The following is a 19,270-nucleotide window of genomic DNA, read 5'->3' on the forward strand; positions in this document are numbered from 1 at the left end:
ATTAATTAGTGTTTAGCCATTGTAACTTTAGATGTAAACTATCTTTAGATCCTAAGTTTAATGTTTTTGTAATTTAGTCACCTTTAGGGCTTGATTTTTGATTTTTTTTTATGTCTTAACTTAGTTATTTTCTAGTTTTTGTTTTGGTTACTATTTTGAATTATTTAAGTTTAAGTTCCTTATATTTATATTCGTTTTATTTAAGTCTCTGTTTTGATTTTTAGTCAGTATGTTTAATTTTACGTATGTTTAAATTTAGTCATTGCTTTAATATGATGTATATATTTTTTAAAATTTATAGTTTAGTATTCCATTTTTATTTTTTGTATTTGAGTCACACTTGTACATTATATGTTAATATGCATGATTTATGATTTTTTTTAATCAAAATATATGTATGTAATTTTTTGTATGTTACATTGTATGATACTTTTAATGTTGTTTAATTAATTTTGGCATGACATCTACTTTTTGCATAATTTGCATGATAGCCTTACGCTCATAACTCGACCTATTACATAATCGGACTAAGGGTAATACCCTTTTAATTTAAAATTGTTTCGAGTGGCCTGTCTTAACTGATTAGAGGGTCGTTTTGACTATTTTAAATTAAAAGTGTATTCCGAAAGTGAAACCAAAAAAATTGATTCGTCACCTAAAATTTGAGAACGAAAGAAAAGGAAAATGTTCGTTTATTTAAATTTATCGAGAAAATGTTGTTATAATTTTTAAGATCTGGTATCGATATTTATAAATAATCGAACATTCTTCATTTTTCTAAAACGACTTGGTAATTTTTAATTTAATTATTTTGAATGCTTTTGAATGTTTTTAAATTTAAATCTTTGTTTTATGGGATCAAAAATCAAATTAAATTAGAATTTGTAAAGTACATTGTAAAGACATTAATTAATCGACTAGGTACCGTTTTAGGACGTTGTGGGGGTGCTAATCCTTCCCCGCACGTAACCGACTCTCGAACTTGGATTTTGGTAACGCATACATTAATCTGTTGTTTTAATTAAAATTAATTTTTATTTATTTAAAATAACAAAACATTTTTGGGTGCCCAATCACACCCTAATCAAAGATTGGTGGCGACTCTTTGAACAATATGTTTTTAACGTAAAGAGAATTTTAAAATTTTCGAAACGAGAGGTTTTTGAATCGCATTTGTTTTTAAATTAAAAATCAATTGAAAGAGATAAGTTAAAAATCGATGTAGTTTTCAAAATCTCGCTTCTACACGTTTAAAAATCGTTTCGACAGTGTTTAATATTTAATCTGATATTATGAAGCGTTGCGAGTGATGGTAGTATTAAAACAAGGATTAAGTAACGTAAGAATAATAAAATTAATAATAATATTGAAAACAAAGGTAAGATAAGATGATAATAGCCACACGTCTGCTTTTAGTGGCTTTCGATGAAAATCGTGTTAACATAAAATATTTTAAGAAATATTTTTATAAAAGATTAATCAATAAGTTGTTATAGATAGAATAATATAGTATTTACATAAAAAAAATCATATATTGATTAATGAATAGTGTTTAATAAATTCGAGAGAGCTTAAAACAGTTAATCAATTTCATTAAATATTTTTTTAAAAAAAATATTCGATTAAGGGTTAAAGATTTAAAATATATACTAAATTTTGTTTCAAAATATATATATTTATTTAATTAATGATAGTTTGATTTAATTATTAATAAAAACAACCATTGGAACACTTGATTATACTTTTAATCTCAAAATAGAGTGATTTAACTAAAAAAACTCAAATTTACCAATTTTTCTTATGTTCAGATTTAACAAATTTTATCCCTTACCAGTACATCACACGTCTGATTGAAAAACATAATAAATATTCCAACATAGAAATAAACTAAACATAAACGTATCAAAATCAAATAAGATATATGATAATATATAAAAAATATATATATATTATTAACGTATCAATTTATTTTCATAAATTTATAGCATCGTATTAGTGTTTTAAGGAGCATCTCCAACACCAAGGATATCAATGAAGGGCATCTTATTAATCTTCCCATTTCCACAACTTTCCCCAGAAATGGAATGGTTGCTCCAATTCGTTCCCACTGACTCAGCTGCCGATACTTCCAGTTTCGAGTCTGTTGAGTTAGCCTGTCGGTCTACTCCCATCAACCCTTGTTCGTAAACCACATCCCCAGTTCTCCTGGTCACAACATAATCAAACAATGTACCTACAACACAACACAATTTCACAAAATTTAATCTATAAATTATCCGCAATATTAATAAACACGACCGCCATATCCACATTATAAGCACAGAAGAATTCAAAAGCAAAGGATGACTACATCTTGAGGAAGCTTTAGCTGATGCATCAATGTTGCCAGAAATGGTTGGTTGATCACTGCCACCGCAAACACCATTTAGACCATTCAAATCCGAGCCTTTAGAGGCAAAAGAAGAAGGGCTTTTCATTTTGCAAATTCTTGATTTCTCTCTATATTTCCTAGCCATGATCACATGCCAATGGTTCTTCACTGCATTATCAGTTCTGCCACTGAAAAGCCTAACTAGCCATGATCACATGCCAATGGTTCTTCACTGCATTATCAGTTCTGCCACTGAAAAGCCTAACAATCATTGCCCATTTGTTACCACATAGCCTATGCGCAGCCAACAAGCTTTCCTCTTCTTCCTCGGTGAAATTTCTCTTGTTAATTCTCGGATCAAGCTGGTTAAACCATCTTAATCTGCAACTCTTCCCTACCAATCATGCAAACAAAATCCAGCCTTAGCAAACAAAAATAAAAATGGTGAAATACATAAAATGGTAATATTTCTTGTTTGACATGAAAATTTGGGTTACCTGATCTTCCTTGGAGATGTTGAGCTATCAACTTCCAATTTTGAGGACCATAATAAGTTACAAGCTCCATTAGCTTCGCATCTTCAGCTGGTCTCCAATGGCCTCTTGAACAAAGCTTAATGCGTCCATTTTTGCAACCAAAAGCAGCACCAGAGTTCTTATTGTTTTCATCATCCTCGCGATATAAGTTCAATGACAGTCCCTTTTGGTCAATACTCAGAAACCCATTTTTCCCATCAGAACCAGCTGTTCTCGTAGTTACCCTATTTTCTAATGGCTCAAAGCTCAAACATTTATTAGTTTGTTCCATTAAATGGGCTGAAATCTGAAACCCCATTTGAGACTTTGTATATCATGTCAAAACTCAGGATAAACCCTGAAAATGAAACCAAGAAAATGTTATTTCAAGAAGAAAGAAGCTAGCTAGCTAGATAGCTATCTTTCTCAGCTATTTGAAGAGAGTGTTCGGGAAGAAGGAAAGGAAAAGAAAGTAGGAGGGAGAGTTAAGAGCGTTAGTTTTTCTTGGTAAACAAATGGGTCGTTAGCTCTATGCACTTCTTATATCGGACTAAACCACAAATTACATCCTTCAACTTTGATCGTGCTTCAGTTTTCATCACTAATCCTTTTTTTAAAAAAGTTAATCCTTCAAATTTTGAATTGCTGCAATTTTTTTAAAAAATAAACGACATTATGATTGAGCATATGTTTTTAAAAAATTATGAAAAGGCTCTAAAATTTTCTGTCATTATTTTATGGAAAATCTTGATTTCAAATTCCTTTTAATTTCTTGATGATCGAACATTTTCTTCCAAGCTCCAATAGTTGATAAGTGGAGTAGGAGGAGACGAATTATATATTCTAATTCCATTCTGGTCGAACGATAGAAGATGTTTCTCTTTGAGTTTTAATAGAAGTATTATGAGTTTTTAAGGAATTTATACTAAAATGATCATGATATTTAACTAATCCTAAAAACAGATGAAATTCTATTTCTGGAACGTTAAATAATGATTTGACTAATCATGAAATAACTTTGTTCTAAGAACTTAAACTTCAAGGTTTGTTGCTAATTAATTAATTAAATTAACGAGAAACGAAAACTATATGATCATAGTTTCGTACTCCATGACGTTAGCAAAGTTGATCCATGTAATTTTGGAAGATAGCTAACTCTTGTTTCGTAGCATGCATGGACCACTACCCTAAAGAGACCAACTCACAACGTGCACAAGAACAGTCTTTATCTCGATTGTTATTTGTTGTATTTTTGCTCATCGTCGGTCAGAAGAGACAAAGCTCAACGTGGCACTTGCACCGGCCCAAAAATTAAATTATTCCTTCGATTTGTATAAGTTGAAATTCCGAATAAAATATTATAAATTTAATTAGCTCTACTTATATCATTATTCAATCATTTAAAAATAAAACACATTTTATGGATGCAACCTAATTGGTAGGAGACAATGTAACCTGATATGTCCCGAAAACAAGTGTACGTGGCATTTCCTAATCCAATATGGTCTCCATCATTAAGATGTGGGTCGTTAATATCCTCCATAGTGGGGGAGGCAATCGTGCGCAGCAAATAAATTTTAATTTGGATGTAATATGTTTAATGTCTCATCTCATCTTATATGCTATGAATGTAAACTAAAAATAGGTTTTCAAAAGAAAATTAATAATTGGGATTTTGATTTACAATTAATGTAATAATATATATATATGTATATATATATATATATATATATATAGTTTTTGGGTGAATCTCTACTGTACACAAAAAGCAATCTTTATTGTATTTTTAGAGCTGGAATGAATTTAATTGACATCGGCCGATGAGATGCTAGAAGCGATTGCATTATTTGAGTATTTAAATTTTTATATAATTAAAATATTCTATTAATAATTTAATTTTATACTTTTGACATAAAATTATACGTATTTCTCGTATAAACATCTTATTTATGTTCATATCGAATTTAAATTATTCGTGGACCTACTCTAACTATTGACATAGAGATTTAACCAATCCTAATTTCAACTACAAGTAGCCTAAAAAGACTAAAGAGGGCCCTTTATTCCCTAAATGTTTGTGAAATACATTTTTGTTGAAAGATTTGTTGGAGTTGTGGACAAAAAAAAAAAAAAAACAGGAGAGTTTAGACGTTGTTGAAAATGAACGAATGTCTAAGGGGGCATACATATCACTGTTTTTGCTTCTTTATTTGACTATGTTTTACTATATGTCCAATGACAATAACTGGCACGTTTCCTTTAATAATTGGAACTCTCTCCTCCCCCATAATAAGCACGTTGCTTTATATATATATAATACTTGTATTGTGTAAAACTCTTTCTATTTTGCACAAATTAAGGATCGTTGTATGAGTGAAAATAAATAACTGAAATTAATAGTAGGAAATGAAAATATATACACTAGAGAAAAAACACAAGAAAAAGATGTTATATAAAGATATGCTATAATAAAATAAAGGAAAAAAATAATGAATAGTAGCTATCGGTGTCCAACATCAAAACTGGTGACGTCGATGATCACAAAGATAAAAAAAGAAGAAGAGATTAACAGTGTCCAAAGAAAAGAGAGAATACTAGAATAAAGAAAAATATTAAAACATTTGTTATAAAATTTAAATCTAAATCTCTATAATCTAAAATTTAAAACATTAAACTTTAAATAAAATGCATATCATTAAAAGTAAGTATATTTATATAAATTAAAGTTCATATAATTTTATTACATGATTTTCTTTATTTAAAATGAAGTTTAGAATTTAATTCAAAGCCATTAATGAATGGGTTGGCAAAATTCCTCAATTTGGTAGCTTTGTTTCGGCCGTAAGAAATATTTAGGGAAGAAATCACTAACAGAGTAGTTAACAAGCATTTGAAATTAATGACAAGAAAACATAATATAAAATGAAAATTAAAAATATAGAAATAAATCTATGTCACGATTTAATCTATTTGTTAAACCCCAATGACAAATAGAAACCCATTCGAGTTACGAAATTGGTAAAACAACGTGTGGATACGTGTAGATGTTTGTATTAATTTTATGTAAATAAATTTTAGAGTATCAAAGTTATCAGCTAATATTTTTCTTTTTCTTTTATAAGTTCAATATTCATTATGAGCAAAAACCCTTTCTCCATTCCTTTAGATAAAGAATTGTTCAAAAAAAAAATCACCTTTATTGAATAATATTATTACTAAAGTGATTTAATCGATCTAATATAAAATGCGTTTAAATATAATTAATGCAATAAGTTTAACTTTTTTTTATTAATGCAAAAAGTTTAATTATGCTTAAAATTTTAACATATTTAATAATATAATAGATAATTTTTTTAGAGTACTATCTAAGGAATGTTGTCCTTGGAAACTAAAATATTTGTATTTTATTGAAAAAATGTCTGGATCTAAAATTACGTTCTTAATAGGCAGTTAGCTAGAACACCACAAGAAGTGTAGTGCAAAGAAACCAAAAATCCGCATCTTCCGAAGGACTCTATTATCACGTTGTTACTTTCTTTGAACTCTTTTGATTGCTTACTGAATCAAACACACAAATCTCGAATTTCAAAACAACAACTACTTCACATTGTTTCCTTTTGCCACCCGATTTCTTGTGTTTCCAAAGACAAGTCTTGGTTATGAATTCATGGCCTTGCATAAGTTGATTTGAAACCCTTTTATTCACAATGGGATTCGATTAAGACGTGATCAAGATTCTCGGGAAATCGAATACGTATTTTCTTGGATTTTTTTTCCATGGCTGAAAAGAGGGGATCTCCCATCACCAGGATATCTTTCTTTTGCTTGTTTTTAACCACCACGGTGATGTTCGTGTTAACTTCAAGAAGCCATCCGGGTGTCTTTGGTCGTAAATCTATGTCAGCCGAGAAGCTTCCCCTTGTTTTCAACAATGGCGATCCTCAAACATCTAATCAAAGCAACGTCGAATCTTCAAACGGATCGAACCGAGCAATCCTCGTAGACGACCAAACAAAAGGCGTGGAAGGAGGGTTCCAAGTGAGTTGCAATGGGAATGTGAAAGAACCATTAAAGATTTACATGTACGACTTAGACCCAGAGTTTCACTTTGGGTTATTGGATTGGAAACCACAAGGATACGAAATTTGGCCTGATATTAGAATAAGAATCCCACCATATCCAGGTGCATTGAATTCACAACACAGCATAGAATACTGGCTGACATTAGACCTTTTGGCTTCAGACTTTTCCGAGAATCCAAACACCCGAGAAGCCATTAGGGTGAAAAATTCAAGTGAAGCTGATTTGATATTCGTGCCATTCTTTTCATCGCTGAGTTACAATCGGTATTCGAAGGTGATTCCCCCTCGAAAGAAGAGCAAGAACTGGGAATTGCAAGCCAAATTGGTGAAGTTTTTGAGGAATCAAAAGGAATGGAAAGTTTCAGGTGGGAGAAATCATGTGGTTTTGGCTCACCATCCCAATAGTATGCTTCATGCCAGGATGCAACTTTGGCCTGCAATTTTCGTACTTTCCGATTTCGGAAGGTATCCGATCAACATAGCAAATGTAGAAAAAGATGTGATTGCGCCTTACAAACATTTAATCAAAAGTTATGTTAATGATTCATCAGATTTCGATAGCCGGAAAACTTTGCTGTTCTTCCAAGGTGCCATACATAGGAAAGATGTAAGTGCCCCTTCTCCGAACATTTTATCTGTTCTTTGTTAACATTATCCAAACACACAGTTGCATTTTGGTTTTTAATTAATGTATTTCTTGATTGCAGGGTGGATTTGCTAGACAAGAGTTATTTTATCTTCTAAAAAATGAGAAAGATGTACATTTCTCATTTGGGAGTGTTCAACATAATGGAATTCGCAAGGCAAGCCAAGGTATGCATTCATCCAAGTTCTGCCTAAACATTGCGGGCGACACTCCATCGTCGAACCGCCTTTTTGACTCCATTGCTAGCCATTGTGTCCCGGTCATTATCAGTGACGAGATCGAACTCCCTTACGAAGATGTTCTAGACTACTCTGAATTCTGCATATTCATCCGAGCTTCGGACTCCGTGAAAAAAGGGTTCCTCATAAACCGGATCCGAAGCATCACGAAGGATGAATGGACCCGGATGTGGGAGAAATTGAAACAAGTGGAGCCATTGTTCGAGTTTCAGTATCCATCGAAGGAAGGTGACGCGGTTCAAATGATATGGCAGTCATTGGCTCACAAGGTTGCTGGTGTGAAGATGAAAATCAACAAATCTAGAAGGTACTCTCGTTTTGTTCCTCGCCAGAGAGGACACCACTAAACTTTTGGTGAATTATAGGTGCTGCTGACTGTTAAAAAATGGGGTATATGTCTAATTCGAATTTAAGTTTGTTTTTGTATATTTTGAGAATTATATTTTTGTATCTGTTTCTAGACATACATCGATATTAATATCGAACATGAATATTTTTTTAAATAAGTATAAATAGCATACGTAGACACATAACCTTTCATTTGTGGCTTGAGATAACTTATGAGAATTGATGTCGTAAATTTTTGCTAATGAACTAAGTATTTTCAATTGAATCAATTTGATCTATTTTTGTTTTAAATGTTTTAAAAACTAATTTAATATAAAATATAATGGATAACTAATAAAAAAAATCATTTTATATAATAAAAAAATGCATTTAGTTCAATGGTTTCAACTCTAATATAAAATTAATATATTAAAAAAATTATGAATTACAATTAACGTTTTAAAATATATATACATAAAAAATTGAAGGTGTATTTAGTTAACACAGTGTAATTGCTCAAAAATATAATTAATATCTTAATTTTTATATATATTTGATTGATAGAAAGTAATTATATTATAATTTATTATATCAGGTTTGATAACATAAATTGTAGTTACACATGTATAAATAATTAAAACAATACTAAATTAAAAAATTAAAAAAATATAATTACTCGTATAATTATATTAATTTTTACCTCTCTTCTATTTATCCGGATCTATATGTTACAGTAATTATCTAAATCTATCTTAACAATATAATTATATCTAAACGTTAGTTACACGATAACTTTTCAAATACGGCAAAGAGTTGTATCTGTTTTGTACAAATGTGGAAGGAAGAGTGTACGAGGGTTAATATTGGGATAGCTCGCATAATCTTGGTAGGCCCAACTAAAGGTTTCACAAAAAATTCGAGCAAGCTCACCCCAACCTGGGCTTCAGTAAGACCATTATATATATATATATATATATATATATATATATATATATGAATTAATCAATTGCATCACATATTCTCTAACTATGAATCTCATTTTAAATTAATCTTTAAACTTTTAAACATTCTAATTATATCCTTAAATTGTGACTCTCTTTCTAAATTAGTCCTTAAACTTTTAAACATTCTAATTCTATCCTTAGACTATGCCCCTCTTTCTTAATTAGTCCTTAAACTTTTGAACATTCTAATTCCATCCCTAAACTATGACCATCTTTCTAAATTAGTCCCTAATAGTCCCTAAACTCTTGAATATCCTAATTTCATCCCTAAATTCATCCAAATATGTAATTAGTTCCAATCATAGTTTAACTTGCTTTTTTAAATCATATAATAAAATAATTTGACTTAATGATTTTATTAATAAGGGATGTGGTTAGTATATACATATTATTTGAGATGAAGTCATTATGTTAAAAAAAATTGGGAACCAACTTAGAATGTAGTTCGTAATTTAGGGATGTAATTGAATTAAAAGTTTGAGAATTAATCTAGAATGATCGTCATAGTTTAGGGGTGAAATTGGAACATTTAAATGTTTAGGGACCAATTTGAAATGAGGATCATACTTTGAGGGCATGTGATGTTAGAATAATAATTCCTAACTGGATTAAGAAAAAATAGTTAGTTATCAAATTTATAAGAATTTTCTGCATTGCCATTGGAGAAGTGTTAGGGCAGGCCTGATTTGGGCCAAAAAGCAAATGGAATGTTCAATGCAATTTCATTATCCCGCCATTAATAGCTTAAATGTTGATTTTCTTAGCCCATAGAGAGATAGAACATCAACCATGTTTCTGAGGATTGGACCTTTCCCCTTCTTTTAATTATACAACTAATATGAATACAAATAAATTTCTTAAATTTATACATATTTTTGTGTTCAACTTAATTAAAATAATGCTTCAAATTAGCCAGCAGATATTCCTATAAATTATCGTTATTGTTTGTCTTAACTTTTCCAAATTGTCTAGCATGAGATTGTTTTGTATGTTTTGGAGGACTAATGTTTCTTGTGTGATTCTTTATATTTAATGTCTTATGAACTAATATTTATAAACAAAATCAACTTTACAGTAAATTGATTTACTAGACTTAACAGTTAATTGGTCTAGTGGAATAAGGTATTAGATTTTTTAAGCAACATTAGAGGTTCAAATCCTAACATTCTAAATGGAGTAAATTGGATAGAAAGAGTCGTCCTCATAATAGGCATCTACAATACCCAACATGAATTAATTGATCAATAAATTAGATACCGACGAATATAAAAAAAACCCTAATACCATTAATCAATGAAATCAGAGTTTGAGTGATTTTTATGGGCATATTATTCATGAGGATTATAACCATATGTGGTGGCTCCTATCTCACATGCCTACCTTGCAAAGTTAGGTGGAGACTATAATAGTGCTTGAAAGCGAGCTACCAACAAATTAATTAATTTGTTTTTTTAAACAAAAAAACAAAAACAAAAAAGTACTAAGCTTTTCATTTTAGTAAAAAAGTACAAACATATCATTTACTAAAAGTAGTTGAATAAATGAATAGGTTAAAATACTTAATATAAAAATAGGTGTCTAAATTATATTTAAAGTTAATTTTAGATGTTTAAGATTTTTTTGGTTAAAAATAAGTATTTAATTTTTTTCAACATTATATTTTTAGGCGTCTAGATCGTTAATACCGTTAAATTCGGCTAAGTGGCTTACGTCAGAAAAATAAAATTTTAAATATCTTTAAATTTTTATAAGCCCAACACATGTCATTTAACAGTCGAATTTAACGACAGACACTAAAAAGTGTAACGTTGAAAACATTAGATAAATATTTTTAACAATTTTTTTGAAGTACATAAAATTAATTTCGAATATAATTAGACACTTATTTTCACATTAAACTAGTATTAAATCCAAATTTTAGTAACATCCTTTCAAAAAACAGCTTTTCGTTTGAAATAATATATATGTAAAATCGCTTAGAAACAGAGATATACTGACTTTGTCTTGTCCCTGAATCCATGCAAAAATGCACTTTTTCAGTACATATAGAATTATTGCACTTTTTCAGGGAAAGAAAATTTGCATGGAACATTTTCTATAGAGAAAACAATTAATTTCATACTTTAATTTTTATTCACTCATATAATATATAAAAAATATAATATAATTAATAAAAATAAAATTACAAAATAACTACAATGAAAGTACACCATTAATATGGGGATTTAAGTTTCTAACTGTTACTGCCATTGCTACTGTTGCATTAATATTTTACTGAAAATGATCTATTATTTTCTTTTATAATTTTAAATCCATAAAATTAATATTTTCCTTTCATTTTATTCCTTTGTTTTTTATTTAAATGATTTTTTAATACCTTAAATGAGTTAATGAAACTTAAAGACTATAAAGTTTGAAAGGGGGACCACACGACTTGTGGTTTATTTGGATAGGTGGTGGACTGGTGAGGGATCTGTGAATGTTCTCTCTGACGCGGCAGGGCAAGGTAAACCCTTCCCTCTCCGTACATCAAATTTAATTCCATTATTTTTTAAATATATATTAAATTTTAATATTTATATATTAAAAATATTTTAAAATTTGACACTGGATAAATTTATATAAATTATTTTTAAAAGATGGTATCTAATAATTTTAAATTCGGATCCTATCTATAATAATTTTATATTATAAAATTATATTCTCATCTTTTTTAAAAAAAAAGAAAAAGAAATCCTTCCTATGATAATGGCAGCAGTTAAGTTCAACTTTTCACACCGAAAAAAAGGTCAATAAATTCACAAGTTTCCCCTTATCATTTCTCTAAAACAAAACCATTTAGACTTATTCACATGCAAGACTTTCGTGATGCCAATCCCATCTTTCATTCATACGTAGATATATTCATATATAAGTATTAGATTTGTCACGTTTATGGTAGAAGAAATATATTTTTCGTAATTTAATTAAAAATTATTATGATTAGAATAACAAAAAAATTATTTACAAATTCATCAAGTACACGTGAGTGAAAAAAATGATTAACGTGTTTGGACACTATAATATAATTGCATAAAAATGTAATATAATTACTATCCTAGTAAATAATAATTACATGGGAGTGTAGCTACTATAAATTATGTTTAACGAGTATTGGTACAAGTGGTTGAGATTTAAGAAGTTGAACTTATAAGGTCAAGTTCGAATCCTACCATCGTGTCTCTTGGTAGACAATCTGTAAATCCTAATTGTGTATTAGGTATACTCTGGTTCAGAATGGAGAAACCAACCCTGACCTAAACTACTATAAATTATAATTATCTAGATATGTCTGACAAAGATAATATAATTATATCTTAATTTTTAATATCATATTTGATGTTATAAATTATAAATACACATTTATGTAAATTTGAATTCTATTATGGAAAGATAATCTTAAACCTAAAAATATTATGCAATTATTTAAGTACTCTAGAATGAAAATAATAATAAAAATAAAACTATTAATGTTGAAAAAAAGATATCTATAAATATAATGTAATAAATATTTTAAAATTCTAACATATAGTAATAATAATAAATTGTTAAGTTCCCCCTCTTCTAATACTGAATCGAACAGCAGCGGGACAATGTAGCGAGGGAGTTGAAGTGTATATAAGTAAAAATATACATACATAATGTAACATCCCAAACTAGGGGTTAGTGACTAAATTGTAAAGTTTAAGAATTTGATGAATTAAGTAGAAGAATGGAATAATTCAATGATTTATTTGGAAATAATTCCTAAAAGTTGTTAGTAATTATTAAAGTAGATGAAGGGCAAAATGGTCATTGAACAAAGATAATATTAAATATTAATAATGGGTATTATAATACATGAGATGTATGATTGAAGAGATAAGTTTTAGACTTATCTTCTTCATCTTCATCTTCTCTCAAACGTGAAGAGCCAAGCTTGCAAAGGTGAGTTTCTTTGTTAGTTGGTTATTTGCTAAATTTATGGTTGGGTTTTGATCATTAGATAATAACTAAGCTTAAGGAAAGCTTAAGTTATCTTAAGATTGAAAGATAAAGAAGTTATGAAATATTAAAGAAAATGAGTTTTTAAAGGAAATTCTGGAAAAGAGTTAATAAGAGATTTTTAAGATGGAATTTGACTTGTCATCAATAAGAATAAGAGATTTATGAAGTTAGAAAAGATTTATAACAAATTTGAAAATTTAGTGTAAGATTCTTAATTTTAAGAATCTTGATGAAATATGGAAGATAAATATGATTTATATGGACATAAGTTGGTTTCAATGATGATAGTTGAGTTTAAAGACATGATAGGGGATTAAAATAGAAGAATTGAATGAAGAATTGATGAATTTCGGGCTTGAAATACAATTTCTGGACAAGGTGCATCGATGCACATTCATAAGTGCATCGATGCATTCCTTTAAAAGAAGAACATCGAATGCCTTTGATGCATCGATGCATAGCTAATGCATCGATGCATCCTTTTAAAATAATAACATCGAATGCATTTTATGCACCGATGCACAAGTAGTGCATCGATGCATACCTTCATTGAAAGAGGAAATTGGCTTTTCTCTTAGCCTAAGAAGTGACAGTTTAGAATATATCAATTGAAATATTGATATGAATCTGTGTATTGTTATGTAGAGATAGAACGTGATCTGTTTCGGGACAATTGAGGAATTAGAATCGAATCAAAGCAAAGCTAAGGTGAGTGCAATTTATTTTGTACTTATTTTATTGAATTAACATTGGCTTGCGATGAGCCAGTGATGGAGTTACTATGGTAAGAAGTAACTTCTAAATTGTTATGTGATTACCATGTATGCATTAATACATAGAAATAGATGGATGCTATGTTATATGATTTATATGCTTAAGTGAAAATGCAACATATGATATATGTTATTTGACATGACATGCATGGTTACATGAAAGAAAGCTATGTGACTACATGTATATGTGAAAGAAGCTATAAAATTATATGCACATGTGATATATGTGATATGAATTACATGAAATGATTTACGTGAATACATGTATATATAATACATGTGATATGATATGAGATATATGGTTACACATACATGTGGTATGTGACAGAAGAGAAAGAACAAGTGATACGAAATGTATAAATAAATGCCCATAGTATATGATACGAGAGCTATAGGTATAGTTGGCATGCCAAGAGTCGAGGGTTTACCTATGTTGAAAGGAATATATGGATAGTTGCCGAGGATCTTTATGACCTCTGGATAGTTACCGGGGTTCTTTGTAACCTCTGGACAGGTCCTTCGGGACGAATACTGAACGAATGTTCGGTGCCCCATGAGGGAATTTATACGAGCTGTGGTGACAGCATTAGTGCACAACCTCAATGTACTCACATACCTCTATTCTCAATAATATACATGGGCAATGAAATTGAAAGACAAATGAAAGTGAAAGTGATACAAGAAGGTAAGTTGCATGTGTGCATGACCTGATTGTATATTGTTATCATACAATAGATTCATGCATATTGATATGTCATGATTCAATGATATGAATGCACATACATGAATTATATGATGTTATGTGTGTTTCTGGGTATAGTGATATATGTGTTATATGATGAGTATATGGTAAGTGGAAAGGATTATTGATAGTGTTTGCATATGTATGTCTTTTATTTATATGAAATGATATATGGTTATATTATATGTTTTATATGCCTCACTAAGTCTATGACTTAGCGTGTAAGTGATTTACACGTAGGTACACGAAAACGAGAAGTGAAAGAATAGAAGTGGCAAAGACAATATCACTACTAAAAGATCAGATCAGAAATATTTGACAAAGTATGTATTTGGTTATGTATAAAGTGTTGGCATGTAATAAGTCATTAAGTACAAGCACTCTGATAAAGTCTGTATTTTGTTTTAAATAAAGTTTTAAATTTCCCGGGATTTTTCTTAAGAGTCAAGGTTTGAAAAGTCAATGTGACACGTCGGACTCGTATCCGGGTCGGGTACGGGTTGGGGTGTTACATTTAATGGTATCAGAGCTACGGTTTAGCCGATTCTAGGCTAAAAACGAAGTCAAAAGTGTTTTAAAAAGTATACATGCCAACGAAATAGTGAAAACTTCTGATCTGATAGAAAGTAAGTATAATGTTTTGCTAATAGAATGATATGATTGTATTTTATTAGATGTCTGGACAAGACAACTCCCGAGACGTAGCGGGAAATGATAGATTAGCTGAATGTAGTAATTCACCTGCCCTTGCCAGGCAAGGTGAAGGACAGACACTTTCTGGAATGTTTGTGCAAGACCAAGAAGTTTTCTTTAGAACGTTAGACGCGGTGTTGATGCGTTTCCAATCTCCTGCTCCTTCCACTCCGAGAAGGAATATAGCAAAAGATTTAAAAGGATTAGGAGCTCCTGAATTCAAAGGTAAAGTTGAGGAGAGTCCTGTTGAAGCGGACTTTTGGCTCAATGACGTAAAGATTATGCTAGATGGACTTCATTGTTTTGATATGGAAAAGTTAGACGGAGCAGTCTCCTTGCTTCGTGGACAAGCGAGAATATGGTGGACGAACGTTACTCTGAGAATGACAAGTGACCAAGTGACCTGGTTCTTATTTTTAGAAGAGTTCAAACACAAGTATATAGGAGACCAGTTCATCAAGCAAATGAAACAAGAATTCTTGAATCTGAAGCAATTGGATCACACTATATATGAATATGAGTGTGAATTCAATAAGTTGAGTCGTTTTGCGGCTGAGTTAGTTCCAACAGAAAAAGATGCATGCGAATGGTTTGTGGAGGGCTTACGCCCGAGATTAAAGGAGATGTTGATTGTGTTAAATCTGTCCTCGTTTCAAGAGGTAGTGAATCGTGCAAAAGCTCTTGAAAGAGCTCAGAATGAACGTTATGGGGATCAAAGAGTTTAATATTTTAAAAGAACGGGGCCTTCATCGAGTTTAGTATCACCCAAAAGAACTAGAGATTCTGGTTTTTGATCTCAAGCACGGTCAGAGTCGATGACATCCTCCGCTAGAGGATCAAGTCAGATGAGAGATAGACAAACTCAATTTATAGAGTCTGGTGATGGAAGAGCACAATTGAGACATTGTCAGAATTGTGGAAGATATCATGGTGGGATGTGTAGAATTAAATCTGGAGCTTGTTTCCGATGTGGGGAAATAGGACATTTCATGAGAGATTTCCCATTAAAGGACAGAGAGCTTGCACAATCAGAACGATATGTTTTGATGTCTCAAAGAGGTAGGGTTAGAGGTAGAGAAAGAAATCAAACAGAATCTTCTACTCAACAGGAGATGCGCTCCACTGCTAGAATATATAATCTTAATGCTAATGAAGACCGTGAGGACCCAGAATTATTAGCAGGTATCTTTCGGTTGTATAGTAAATGCGTTATGATATTGGTTGATTTAGACTAGCATAATTACATTTAAACAGTAAATTGATGAGAGAAGTACTAATTTTAGTTATAAGTTAATTGTAGTAGTTTTATTAATATAAGCCCATTAAGGTATAGTGTTCAGGTAAATAAGATTTGTGGTTACTTGAGTGGATTAAATAGCGTATGAGAACATGAGAAAATATATGGTTTAGTTATGCTATAAGGAAATCTTGATAATGAGGAATAAATAGAGAAAGAAATGAGAATGATAGAGTTTAAAGAATCAAGTAAGATAAGTGTTATAAGTTGTGTTAGATTGTTTATAGCATGAGTGAAAGAGATATGTATTGAGTAATAAAAGAGGACTGTATATAAGGATTGCTTCATATTGTTATAAAGTGAAAATTCGAGGACGAATTTTTTTAAGGAGGGGAGAATTGTAACATCCCAAACTAGGGGTTAGTGACTAAATTGTAAAGTTTAAGAATTTGATGAATTAAGTAGAAGAATGGAATAATTCAATGATTTATTTGGAAATAATTTCTAAAAGTTGTTAGTAATTATTAAAGTAGATGAAGGGCAAAATGGTCATTGAACAAAGATAATATTAAATATTAATAAATGGGTATTATAATACATGAGATGTATGATTGAAGAGATAAGTTTTAGACTTATCTTCTTCATCTTCATCTTCTCTCAAACGTGAAGAGCCAAGCTTGCAAAGGTGAGTTTCTTTGTTAGTTGGTTATTTGCTAAATTTATGGTTGGGTTTTGATCATTAGATAATAACTAAGCTTAAGGAAAGCTTAAGTTATCTTAAGATTGAAAGATAAAGAAGTTATGAAAGATTAAAGAAAATGAGTTTTTAAAGGAAATTCTGGAAAAGAGTTAATAAGAGATTTTTAAGATGGAATTTGACTTGTCATCAATAAGAATAAGAGATTTATGAAGTTAGAAAAGATTTATAACAAATTTGAAAGTTTAGTAAGATTCTTAATTTAAGAATCTTGATGAAATATGGAAGATAAATATGATTTATATGGACATAAGTTGGTTTCAATAATGATAGTTGAGTTTAAAGACATGATAGGGGATTAAAATAGAAGAATTGAATGAAGAATTGATGAATTTCGGGCTTGAAATACAATTTCTGGACAAGGTGTATCGATGCACATTCATAAGTGCATCGATGCATTCCTTTAAAAGAAGAACATTGAATGCCTTTGATGCATCGATGCATAGCTAATGCATCGATGCATCCTTTTAAAATAATAACATCGAATGCATTTTATGCACCGATGCACAAGTAGTGCATCGATGCATACCTTCATTGAAAGAGGAAATTGGCTTTTCTCTTAGCCTAAGAAGTGACAGTTTAGAATTTATCAATTGGAATATTGATATGAATCTGTGTATTGTTATGTAGAGATAGAACGTGATCCGTTTCGGGACAATTGAGGAATTAGAATCGAATCAAAGCAAAGCTAAGGTGAGTGCAATTTATTTTGTACTTATTTTATTGAATTAACATTGGCTTGCGATGAGCCAGTGATGGAGTTACTATGGTAAGAAGTAACTTCTAAATTGTTATGTGATTACCATGTATGCATTAATACATAGAAATAGATGGATGCTATGTTATATGATTTATATGCTTAAGTGAAAATGCAACATATGATATATGTTATTTGACATGACATGCATGGTTACATGAAAGAAAGCTATATGACTACATGTATATGTGAAAGAAGCTATAAGCTTATATGCACATGTGATATATGTGATATGAATTACATGAAATGATTTACGTGAATACATGTATATATAATACATGTGATATGATATGAGATATATGGTTACACATACATGTGGTATGTGACAGAAGAGAAAGAACAAGTGATACGAAATGTATAAATAAATGCCTATAGTATATGATACGAAAGCTATAGGTATAGTTGGCATGCCAAGAGTCGAGGGTTTACCTATGTTGAAAGGAACATATGGATAGTTGCCGAGGATCTTTATAACCTCTGGATAGTTATCGGGGTTCTTTGTAACCTCTGGACAGGTCCTTTGGGACGAATACTGAACGAATGTTCGGTGCCCCATGAGGGAATTTATACGAGCTGTGGTGACAGTATTAGTGCACAACCTCAATGTACTCACATACCTCTATTCTCAATAATATACATGGGCAATGAAATTGAAAGACAAATGAAAGTGAAAGTGATACAAGAAGGTAAGTTGCATGTGTGCATGACCTGATTGTATATTGTTATCATACAATAGATTCATGCATATTGATATGTCATGATTCAATGATATGAATGCACATACATGAATTATATGATGTTATGTGTGTTTCTGGGTATAGTGATATATGTGTTATATGATGAGTATATGGTAAGTGGAAAGGATTATTGATAGTGTTTGCATATGTATGTCTTTTATTTATATGAAATGATATATGGTTATATTATATGTTTTATATGCCTCACTAAGTCTATGACTTAGCGTGTAAGTGATTTACACGTAGGTACCAAGAAACGAGAAGTGAAAGAATAGAAGTGGCAAAGACAGTATCACTACTAAAAAGATCAGATCAGAAATATTTGACAAAGTATGTATTTGGTTATGTATAAAGTGTTGGCATG

General features: G+C 30.4%; 2 protein-coding genes across 2 annotated transcripts; one reads left to right on the forward strand and one right to left on the reverse strand.

The window, feature by feature from the left end:
• Nucleotides 1-2,000: 2,000 nt before the first annotated feature.
• Nucleotides 2,001-3,352, reverse strand: LOC120162372 (transcription factor MYB54-like). Its single transcript, XM_039172529.1, has 4 exons — nucleotides 2,869-3,352; nucleotides 2,633-2,765; nucleotides 2,351-2,568; nucleotides 2,001-2,233 (listed from the first exon to the last, which is right to left on the reverse strand). The coding sequence occupies exons 1-4, from the start codon at nucleotides 3,203-3,205 to the stop codon at nucleotides 2,001-2,003; spliced, it is 921 nt and encodes a 306-aa protein (XP_039028460.1). The 5' UTR covers nucleotides 3,206-3,352.
• Nucleotides 3,353-6,663: 3,311 nt separating this feature from the next.
• On the forward strand, nucleotides 6,664-8,200 carry LOC120162489 (probable arabinosyltransferase ARAD1). The gene is made up of 2 exons (XM_039172627.1): nucleotides 6,664-7,575; nucleotides 7,676-8,200. The coding sequence occupies exons 1-2, from the start codon at nucleotides 6,664-6,666 to the stop codon at nucleotides 8,198-8,200; spliced, it is 1,437 nt and encodes a 478-aa protein (XP_039028558.1).
• Nucleotides 8,201-19,270: the final 11,070 nt, after the last annotated feature.

The sequence above is a fragment of the Hibiscus syriacus genome, unplaced genomic scaffold, assembly GCF_006381635.1.
Source record: "Hibiscus syriacus cultivar Baekdansim isolate YM2019G1 unplaced genomic scaffold, ASM638163v2 tig00111402_pilon, whole genome shotgun sequence".
NCBI lineage: Eukaryota > Viridiplantae > Streptophyta > Magnoliopsida > Malvales > Malvaceae > Hibiscus > Hibiscus syriacus.